The 11,672-nt window shown below is 41.8% G+C and overlaps 1 protein-coding gene across 6 annotated transcripts in view; it reads left to right on the top strand.

The window, feature by feature from the left end:
- Positions 1–11,672, top strand: part of pde4ca (phosphodiesterase 4C, cAMP-specific a) — a 49,098-nt gene that overhangs the window by 22,672 nt on the left and 14,754 nt on the right. The window contains exon 1 of one of the 6 annotated variants that reach the window (XM_031854646.1): positions 57–1,019. The exons of 4 other annotated variants lie outside the window; for them this stretch is intronic. In XM_031854646.1, coding sequence (XP_031710506.1) covers positions 871–1,019 — 149 coding nt within the window. In that variant the 5' untranslated portion in view covers positions 57–870. Of the gene's footprint in view, positions 1–56; positions 1,184–11,672 lie in introns of those variants that run through there. One more of the 6 variants, XM_031854644.1, reaches the window with a different exon arrangement.

Below are 11,672 nucleotides of genomic sequence, written 5' to 3'. Positions count from 1 at the left end.
TGTGTGTGTGTGTGTGTGTGTGTGTGTGTGTGTGTGTGTGTGTGTGTGAGAGAGAGAGAGAGTGTGTGAGAGAGAGAGAGCGAAGGAAGGGGTTAAAATGGCTGAAACATTTGAGGAAGGCAGGAATCATGCTGGCTCTGTTCCCGCCCCCTTTCTCAGCTCTGACCTCACTCTGAAACTTGTTCCCCCTTGTGTGTAATTCACACACACACACACACACATACACACACACACACAAACGTACGCAGACGCTTGCTCGGCCACATGCCTACACACTCGCTTGCTCACTGACGCACATGCTCTATCGGTCGCACACACACACACACATCTCGTACAGATCTGTGCACATTCTGTAGGGCGCTCGGACAAGAAAAACAAACACACACACATACAGCACCGGACTGCTGTGACATAAGATTGAAGCAGGAGAGCAAGTTTGTCCAGGGAAAGGAAAGGTATCTGTTTGTTCTGACATTAAAGGTGGAGCGCCAGAGGGTAGAGGAGGAAGCAGAGGGAGAAACAGAAGGAGAGAGAGAGGGGGGAAGGGGAGAAGGGGAGAAGGGGAAGAGGGCAGCAGTGTTGCGCCACATTTAGACCCGGAGCAAAGACGAGATGTACATGGGGGACATATTAATGGAGCTCTGCTGAGAGTGATGACAAGCTTTCTCTAGAAGGCAGCAGGGAGTGTGCAGCTCTCGCAAGAGGAATTCAGGTGCTCACAAAGGAATACACTCCAAATTTTATTCAAATGACCCAAGGAAGAGCGGCTTCTCACCAGCATACAGTGGCATGGATTGCATCACGCCGGTCATCCTGGCTCTGCGCCGGAGCCACTGGTCCTAGAGCTGGTGTCCACTCCTGCCAGAGGTAATGAGAGTTCCTGGGAAGCCGTGGAGAGCCGGACAGCCCGACAGAGCGAGACAGACGAGGAAGAGGGCCAGGTTTTACAGGGATGAGGGCATCCACAAGCTGAGGAGAACCAAGAGAGGGAGAGCAGCTGAGCGGCCGAGAAGAGGAGGGTGAGGACGAGTTAAAAGAGAGTAGGCTAACGAAAGATGAGTGTGCCGACGAACTGTGGGTTCTGTTACTCCGTGGAGCGGAGTATCACTGTGCGGAGTGGGAACAAATGGGGATCGCCGTGTGCTGTCAACAGGCCTATTGACATCATACAGAAACGCAGGCGGTAATTAAGAGCTAACTCATTTACTCTCAGTCCTTTTGTCTCTCTATCCTTCTCAGTGTCACCTTTCATTTCACACTCACACACACACACAAGTGCATGCGTAACAGTATACAGATCATATATATGTATATGAAGTTAGCAGCATGGTCGGTATTGAGATCAAAGTTCATTTTCAAATTTGAAGAATCTTTTTTAGTTCCTTTACTTACTTGTTTTGACAACCTGGAATAAATGACAATTTTATGTTTCAATTAATCAATATGTATTAATACATAAAAGTTGAGATTCTACAGGATGATACAGTATACAAGACTTGCTATTTCAGTATTTTTGAGATTGTGAACAACTTTTATAGCTGTGAGTATCTGAAATCTGCAGCCTGCTTACAGTCTCTTATCAGCTGCAGTATTTACAAAAATACTTTCTTTTGTTCTTATCAGTTGTTTTTGGTTCATATCTGCATTTCCTAAAATATTTTTGTATGATTTTTCCTCTTGACATGTTGTTTAGTCTCCTCTTTTGTTAGACTAGGCTCTGCTCCAGGGAGTGATTTGTTTTTTCATCATACAAAAGATAATTTAATATTTGTTTTAAAGGCCTCTTGCAGCTGTTAACAAGAGTCAGCACAAAAGAATTGTGGGAACATATAAGCTTTTGATTCATTTGAATTTTGTATTTCATCTGGGTAACAAAACAGCACTCCATGTTACTAAAATACTTAAAAAAATGTGAAGTCTTGGCTAAAGACAAACTAACTGTGCATTATGTAGCTCAGCCATGACTTGAAAATGTTCCACGCTGTGCAATAGTACTGTAAAAACTGTCATTTTAAATGTGTAACAGCGATAGAAATGCAGGTTGTTGTACAGTATCTGCAGTTGACATTTTATTAACTGCAAATCTTAAAAGGTAGATACGTTGAGAAAACATCTTGCAGATTTACTTCACTAACCTGAAATCTTAAGACTTGTGAAACGACATGTGAAAGAACCACATTCACACACACACACAAGACAAATAAAGCGCGTGTGTGTGAATGTGTTTTGTAAAGGCATCCATCCTGTTGGTTCTCTGTGTAATACAGTCATTTACACATATGTTCTCACAGGAAAAGTCCACCATAAGTTTTGTAGCTTCACACATAATCCTCAGAGCCAGCGGGGAAGCTGTGAAGGAGGACCTAGAGATGAAGTCATGTTTACATTGTGGTCTTCTGTCCTCTTTCTCAGGCTGGAGCCTTGTTTATCAGATGTCGTGCAGAACAGTTGTGAGCATGGGGAGTTTCAAGGCTTGTCCTTTCAATGTATTCCCGTAAAGATATATAGTTGACTTCTGCTGTCAAAAAATGCCCTCTGTGGCCACACTTTAAGGATTTAAGCAAAGGTATGGAAATGTCGGACTATTCCATGACAAACTTCTTCCACCTGTGAATCTAAAAAGCGGTGCAGAAATGTTCTGCACCGCTCCAACGCAGTTTAAATGTGCCCGAGGAGGGGAGTAACTGACCGGGAGGCCGAGCTGGTGGAGCTTTATTTGGGTGGAGGTATCGAGCTTCCCGGGGACACCGGTGATGTTAGAGCAGACTTTGATAGTCTGTATATTCCCTGGAGGAAAATCAAGTAGGAGTGTAGGGGGAGGAGAGGCCCATAAGATTATCAGCCTTGTCGGTGCCCATTTTGGGAATCTATTAATATCACATATTTAAGAAGTCAACACTTCTAAAGTAAAAGCTATATTTATGAGTATGAAATGATTAACAGCAATGATTGATCGTTTAAGCCTTGAAGTGCATTCACTTTTTTTTGGTATCTTCCTCTCTCTTGCTCTAGTTCCTCTTCATTTTTCCTTTTTTCCTTTCCTTTCCTCCTTGTCTAAGGCATCTCCCTATCCACATAAAGTAGAACACAGTGCTGGTAATGAAGTGACATCCAGAGGTCGGATGTATAGCACACAGACATACCGGCCGGAGCTCTTTTTATAAATGTAAAACATACTCCTCCACGAGTGCCTCCTCGTGTAGGCATGACAAAAGCTGACAAGATGGACCTGAAGGAGGGGAAAGGATATTAATCTGCAGCTTTTCACATCAGACACCAAACTCAGAGTGTTCTCTTCTGCCTTTCAGCCCTTTCTCAACAGATGGATAGGTGGCGAGGGTACGCATGTTTTGACGTGTCCAAAATACATGTGGAAGACATCTGTTCTTGATACCGCTTGATCAGCGGTTTACTTTGCCCAGTGGCGTTTTTTTGGTTTCTCTTTTCAACTTTGAACTGTAAAGGTTACACCTGCTCTTCCTAAAGGAGGACAGATAAGAGGATTCCCGAGCAGCTTGTATGCTTTCAAGTCTTCTGCTGCTTTCATTTATCCTTTGGATTCGATTTTATGAACCTGAAATTGGCTTTAGGCTATGAAAGCAGTCAGCTCTAAACATTTCTTTTGACTGTATTTGCCAGCTCACAACAGCATGATAGAACTTGGGATTTTAGCAAAGCTAGCAGCGCAGCTCTAAGGGAGTGTTGGTCGGTGTGTCCGCCACTTTTATTCAGACTGTCAGAATGATTGACATGAAATTGTGTACAGACATTCATGGTCCTCAGAGGATGAAGACTGATGATCCTCTGATTTCTTCCTCTAACACCACCATGAGGTCGACATTTGCGTTGAGTTTTCGGTGAAATGTTTCAACAACTATCAGATGGATTGCCATATAATTGGATACTCACATTCATGTCCTCCTGTATTTACTTCGTGGATTACCTTTAGTGATACCCGGACTTTTCTTGTAGTGCCACCATCAGGTCAACATTTCCCCGAAAAACAAATGACATCACCATCAGCAAGTAGCAGATGTTAGCATGCTAACACGCTAAACTAAGACGGTGAACATCGTACACATTATACCTGCAACATCAGCATGTTAACATGGTCATTGTGAGCAATTTAGCATTTAGCTCAAAGCCTCGCTGTGCCCAAGTACAGCCTCACGGAGCATGCAAGGCTGTAGACTCTTAGTCTTGTTTTAAGTCCACATACTGTCTATATGGTAGTTTTTTTTATTTGGTTAATGGCTCCATTAGTTTGAGCCAAGCTGCTCTTCTACCATCTACAGCCTGCTGTGTGTCCAGAGGCTGTTGATCTCATTTCTCTCAACGCTGTCTGCAGAGGGTCAAGTATAGCATGAAGTGGCAACCAGCTATGACAGCCAGGGAGTGGATGGAAAAATCCTTGAAGATTAATTCTAAATGAACCACTGACAGCAAATTACAAGTATGAGCTTTGTATGGTGTTTGGGAGTGAGGGAGTGTGATTTATGCACAGAGTCATTTATTATGAATTGGTCTCACAAAGATGACAGTTTTGGCAGGTTGCATGTGAGTGAGGTTTTAGCTTTAAAAGTGCATTTCTTGGAAACATAATACTCTCTCCTGTCGGTTCAACCTGGGAGGAAAGGAGGGGGAAAGAGAAATCTTAATCTACTTGATTTATGAAAATATCCAAGTGAACGACGGACGGCAAACTCTGTCAAGTAGCTTTTAATTTTTTTCTTGATAAGTTTGTGGACATAAACTCTTGTCTTGCAGATACACACCACTTGTGCCAGAGGTCAACAATATCTAAAATTGCCAGGTCAGTTTGACTGTGATTTATGAATCCGTGCTTTCAGTCACAGTATATGGATCTCGTCATTTGCAGGAAATTATTAAGTCATCTCGGGCTCCCCACCGAGCATGAGTCTCACTGGTCCTGGCGAAAGGGAGGATTTTGTCATAATAAATGTGTCTGAAAGTGTTTCCAAAGCATTTCTTAAGTCATCGGTGACTTCTAATGGTGGTCTGGCCCACAGGGAGCTTCACAGACCCTCATTTATCTCTCTCACAAGCAGGAGGAACAGGTCCACTGGTGTTGGGTTGCAGGCCTCGCACACACACACACACACACACACACACACACACGTGTGGGATGCGAAGTCGGGCTTGTACGTTTATGTTCATGCATGAACAAGCTCCCTCAAACACAGTTTTTAGTGTTGGATAATTTGTAACTCATTTTGTAATTTGAGTGTTTGCGGTGTGACAGGTGTTATGCACTGAATTCTCTCCTAAAACCCCCAATCTTTACTGTCCAGTGACGTGCTTTCCAGACACAAGCAAGCAAGAATTGTTTTTCGAAGCATAGACCGAACAATTGGGCAATCTTTGTGCCTGCGTGTGTCTTTCTGCATCCATGTTGTCCATTTAAAGACCCAGTTGAGACTTTTTCCTGTGATATCGAGAGTATTTAGCAGGAGGCCGGTCACAACAATAACGTCATTAACTTATCGTACGATATATGGACATGATCTCGATCATTTTTGCTGACCTCGATATTGCCCGTTGTGTTTACATGCGTGTTCGTTTACATAATGTCGGCAACATTTTAGCCACCATGATGCCAGAATAACCAGCAGGGCTTTCCCTGCTATTAAAGGACATTAATTACACTTTATTGTTAACAGAGCCCAAGAGTCCATTTCATTCATTGTTTTGATAGTTTATTTATGTTTTATTTATTTGTTTAGGGTATTTTGTACTTTCATTACTATGCTATTATATTATCATTATATCTGTGGCATAAAATGGTCTTGAAATGACAATAATATTGTATATTTAATAATTTCTGGTACAATATATCGTCCAACAAAAGTAATCATCATGTTTTCAAGCATAAAACAGTGGTACTGTGCTGTACCACGTATGCTTGGTTTCACCGGTGACGCTGCTTACGTTATGTGTTACAACTTTTAAGCTTATCCTAAATATTGTCTGAATTCAAACTGTAGCAAGTGGATTTATGCTGTTATGACAAAGCCACATATCGGGTGTAAATAAGGTTTCAGAACGTTAAAGTAATATCATCATCACATATTTAGTTCTCTCTCTTTTCCCGCAGGATGTCTGATGTTTCTCTGTGGTTGCATCTCATCTCAAGAACCTTTACCGTTAAAACTTCACGCTGATCGTGTTACAACATTTTTTATAGACCAGGTTCTGAACTTTTCCGAACCTTTTCTCTCTCTCTCTCTTCAGACCCACCACTTATGTTCATTTCCCTCCAATTCTCCTCCTCTCACTTCACTGTTTTCTTTGCTGCGCTATACAATCCTGGGGGATAATAGTTCTATGCGTGTGTGTGTGTGTGTGTGTGTGTGTGTGTGTACGAAGGTAGACTAGGGCACTCCTATGACTCACTGTAAATCTCTTCTGTGCTCTCGCTCACAAAGGTTTATTAACCGCTGCTAGTTCTTCTAACCTCACTCTGTAGTCCTTTATGTCTACAATAACAAAACTGTCCTTATATGCAAGTTTTTGAAGTTCACTTAGGGAATAAACAAACAGCAGTAGTTTCACCTAAGGAATGCGTTAATATATAGGTAATCCAAGTCTAATTTCATAGAACAGCAGCACAAAACAAAATCATTTCTCAACTACTTGATTGCTCTCAAATTGTTGGAATGTTTACCACTGATAGAGTTTATTATTGATACTGATATTAATATATTCAACTTAAAACCAGACTGTAGAGAAAAACACTGCAATCAAGTTTATCATTTTCTTTCCTCTTGCTTTCCGCACACCTCTCCGATCATGATACCGTACCAAACATCCGTCAAACGTGCTTCTACAGTGTAAGTCACACTGTATCAATCGATTGATGACTGACAGAGAGACTGTCCTCAGCAGACGCCTCACGCTGTTAAGTGCATCAGAGGTCAGCATGCGCTCCACGTCCACCAGTGCAGCCGTCATGACGGCATTGTGTCGTTTTTCAAAGAAAAGATCTGAGGAAGAGGGCTGGGTTGTGAGATTACAGGCGTCAGAGAGGGAACACCGAGAGTACAAATTACATGTAAAAATAATTTCACGCACTCGCACATGCACACTCACTTTGTTTTCTTCATTTTTTGTCTGGCTTTCAGCTGTTCTGCAAAGCTAAATAAACTGTTCTGATTTAATCACAGTAGGCAGAAAGTAAGTACAGTAAGACAGTGACCACACACACACACACACACACACACACACACACACACACACACACACAGACACTTGTTTAATTTACAAATCAGCTGCTGCAGTCAGTTAGGTGACTGCTAGTGTGTGTGTGTGTGTGTGTGTGTGTCGCTATGAAAAATAAATACAGCCTGATATAAAGTATAGTCTTTGTTGTCATTGGCATAGATCCCTTTGTCTTATTTTTTTAAGTGATAAAATATTCTTTACTGGTCCCTTGTGTTAATTAAAGAAACAAACAGTCAACAATGCAGTCTTTTTCACATCACTGGCTCTATACAAACTGTATTCCCATTATACAGTCCGTCTCCGAACTCTGACTTGTTTTAAAGGTCAGTGAAGTGAGTCTATGTTCCTGCCTTTCTGTTGTGTTGCTAACACTACATTGGCTCACATTCTTTAAACACGTTTTTTTACTGTCAGATTCTGAACAATGCACATACATATCAGTTATCACAGTTTCATAATGTCTAGACTTTAAAGAGGTTGACATATTTACTTTGTTTTTGTTGGGTGTGAAATGGTACAATACCTAAAAGGTAGTTTGTGTTGCTATTCATATGTACTTTCTAAAGTAATACCAGCTAAACTCAACTTTTAAGAACAGTAGAATTATAGTTTGACATTTAGTTTTTTTGAAATATGCTTATTTACTTTCTTGTTGAGGATGAAATTGGAGGAAAAGATCTCACATCAGTACGATAAATAAGTCTTCAGGAGACAGTTAGCTTAGCTTAGCATTAGTACTGGCAACAAACAAAAGCCCGAGAGTTAAAAGCTCAATTCGTCCGGGAACAGTAACGTCCTAGAGTTTGCGTTGGTTACCTGGTAACTTCTGCTAGCCAAGAAATAGTTTGGTACATAACCTCCTGTAAAACGACTAATTGTCGTTTTTACACTTCAGTTTTAAAGGTGCCTTTCCAATTTTTATGCAAAGCTAAGCTAACCAGCTGATGGCTGTAGATTTTTTTTACTGTACAAACATGAGATCTTCTCATCTCATTTGTTTCAGAAAGGTGAATATAGAATTCCCCTAAACTGTTCCTTTAAGTGGTTTCAGTGGTCAAACTCTTGCGTGGGCAGCAGCAAGCAGGAAAACATTAGCTCTGGCTCCCAGCCCTCCCGGTTTGTGCCCTTGTTTCTCTGTTACTGAATAATCTCCCTTGTTTAGAAACATGACGGAAATGGCTACATGTTGCTTATATCCTGGAGATCCCCCTTTAGGCATTCAACAAAGTAACACAGAATTTAATGCTGATACTTTAAGAATATTTTAAGAATATTGCATGTATGTGACACGCAATACAACCAAATGAATGTAATCAAAGTTCATATTAAAGCATTAAGTTTTCCCCAAGAGGCAACAAGCTAAGACAAAGACAACTTGTCAGTTGTTCACAATTTAAATAGAGATAACAGCCAGAATGTAACAGGCACAGAGTTTGCATAAGGCCACTGTGACTTGATGGAGGTATACTATGTACGCATAAAGGCACACAACCTCCACCATGTTGCTGCATTGGCCAAATAATGTGATGTCACAGGAAAGGAGAGGAAGGGCAAGACAAACAAACAGGGTGGTTCTCCCTCTGTGCGAGGGGCCACTGTGAAAACAACCAGACAGCTTTTATCCCAAAACACACACCGCTGACTCTCATGCTATACATAGAAAATGTCACAGTGAATTTGAAATTGCTCCAAGACTACTTTTTAAGGCCTGTCTTTCTGATGTGGCCAGGTTTACCACCTCCGTGGTTCACTTTGTTCTGTGTGTTGAGCGTCAGGGTGTGGACTCCTAACTGCTGGTGTGAACTTTGTGGTCTCGTTAAGCCAATGGTAAACCTTGTTTGCTCCAGAACATATTTTATATGTCATTTGCAGATACATACAGCCCAGACTATAACGCTTAAACACCACGGCAGGGGGAAAAAACTCTTTGTCACATAACAGAGATTATTTCAAATGATCGAAGGAAATACAATACTCTCAAACGTCACTAGATGAGATCTGTGTGACGCAAAAAATTCCTTATTTTAAATGTCTTATGAATAAGTGGCTGAACCGGTGGTGCAAGTTGGCTCTTGTAAATTCCACCTCTGACTGTGTCACAGAAAAGTCCTGGGAGTGATTAATGAAGGTTCAGATGACAGTTTGCCGTGGTTTACAAGCCTATCTCCTCTCTCTCTCCCGCTCTGCCCCGTAGCTCCTGTATTTTAATGCTCCCCAGATGGGATTGAGGTTCCTGGGACAGGCAGTGACGCAGGCGGAGTGTCGAGTATCAGGGGCCACTGACAGTTAACCATCAATCACACTTCTTACCAGCCAGCCACTTAAATAACAAACGCTGTAACACACCTCTCTCTTTACACCTTTGTTAAGGGCTTTATGATGCCCAAGAATGTTGGCTCCAGTTTGGTCTTTAGACTACAGAAAGAAATCGTGTGTGTGTGTGTGTGTGTGTAAGCGCCTTTGAGGCAGATGTGAATGAAGCCCTGTGTGCAAATGCAGATGCCAGATCAGGGAGGACCTATTAAACAATATACATTTCCAAAGAAGTGACATGTGTTTCAGCTTGCTTGTTATCTTTTATGATAGGTATTTTTTGCACCTTTTCTGCATATGGGCATCTTTGTCTCATTTACAGTATTTCCACAAACTACCGTGGAATATCCATATTAGCCAGCTCATGCAATCCCCCCAAATCCCAGTGGAGGGACCCTGTCGTCAGAGTGACTTGTTAGTTTTCTTTCAATTCTCCAGACTACTACACACATCAGCCATCACTCTCCACAAACTTTATCTGACATATTATTACCCCTCTCACACAACATGATTAATTAAAACAAAACCCCATTCTGTTGGTTTTATTTTTATCACTTGTGGCTGAGGCTGAGGAAGGGAGAGAGGGAGGCACATAAGAGGTGGTGAGTGCGACTGGCTGGCATGTGAAAGACACAAAGACAATGGAGTCGCATATGAAGACCAGCCGTCCAAACAGCCACGGTGCCTCTGGGTGTGCTTCCTGTCCGGATGACATGTACACTTAGCCTGGACACTGAACTTTGACCCCTTGAAAACACAAAATGCCTCAGTTGACATATATAGCGTACGTTTTGTGAAAGACCGTGCACAATGGCAGTTTTTTGTTTCAGAGCACATTCGCCGTCAACACTCCCTGCATGATATAATATAAACATCTGCTGTTTTTTTCCAGTATGAATACAACAATACAATAGCAGAATATACATTTTATCTTCAGAAAAAAATCCATTTGAAAACCATTTCATCCCAACACTTAGCTGCAGGTTTATACAGCAAAGGGAACAGCAGCAAATATAATGTATGTAGAACAATAACACAAACATAGAATCAACACCTCTCTGACTAAATGAATCTTCACTATACTGTAGATAGTATCTCCATTTATTGTTACATGGGTAACAACTACTCCCAGTGTTCATGCTGATGTTCATATCTCTCTTAATTCATATAAACCTAAGGGATATCATTGCAATAGTACTATTGGGAATCATGTACATGCAAACATATACTGTAGTGTGTGTGTGTGTGTGTGTGTGTGTGTGTGTGTGTGTGTGTGTGTGAAAGGCAAATAGTTCAGTGTCACGAGTAAGTCACGACTATGTTCACTCCACTGAGAAAGACGAGAAAACTGAAAGTGAAATAGCAGCGGGAGAAAGACGTGGGCGATATTTTGATCTGTGATCTAATTTTAGCTCGGCATCGGCTTCAAATAGAAACCTCCCTATAAATATTCATGAATGGAGGGGAAACGTCTGCAGCTCTGCGATGCAGAGGGAAAAGAGAGGGGAGGGGATGGCTCTGTGTTCTACCTGAAAGTCTATTTTTAGCTGCGTCGCTGCTTCTCTCAGCCTATTCCCCATGCATGGGGAGGCTAAATTTAGCCGCGTGGAGGCAGAAATGTCGTGCAGAGACAAAAATAGAAACACGTTTATGGTCAAAGCACGCGGGAGCAGCCAGGGATGCAGCATAGAGGTCCGAACAAATAGATGGAGACAACAGGATGAGGAGTGAAGCTGCATGTGTACTTGCAACTGGGGAGGGATGATATGTGTGCTTATAGATCAAAATTGTACACACTATAGGTGTATCAGGTGGCCCGTTTCACTGCTGTAGCACATTAAAGGCATCATTTACACATCTAAACCAGGCTTAATACCTATTTTTTTCTGTATAGGTGATGAGTAATCCTCACATCTGTGACACACACACAGTCAAATACACATTTGTACATTTGCATGCATGCACCCCACCATCTTGAGCCACTCTGGCACAGTCACACGGAGCACAGTTAAGACAAAAAAGCCCTCGTGTGCGTGTCTCAGAACAGGCTGTGCTCTCTTGCTCTTTGAAATATAATTTACTCTGCCTCTCTCTTTTCTCTTTTCTCCCTCACCCCC

The sequence above is a fragment of the Anarrhichthys ocellatus genome, unplaced genomic scaffold (assembly GCF_004355925.1).
Source record: "Anarrhichthys ocellatus isolate YVR2014 unplaced genomic scaffold, GSC_Weel_1.0 scaffold15, whole genome shotgun sequence".
NCBI classification, from domain to species: Eukaryota; Metazoa; Chordata; class Actinopteri; order Perciformes; family Anarhichadidae; genus Anarrhichthys; species Anarrhichthys ocellatus.
Note: the sequence above shows the minus strand (reverse complement) of the source record. Positions and strands in the feature narration are given on the sequence as shown.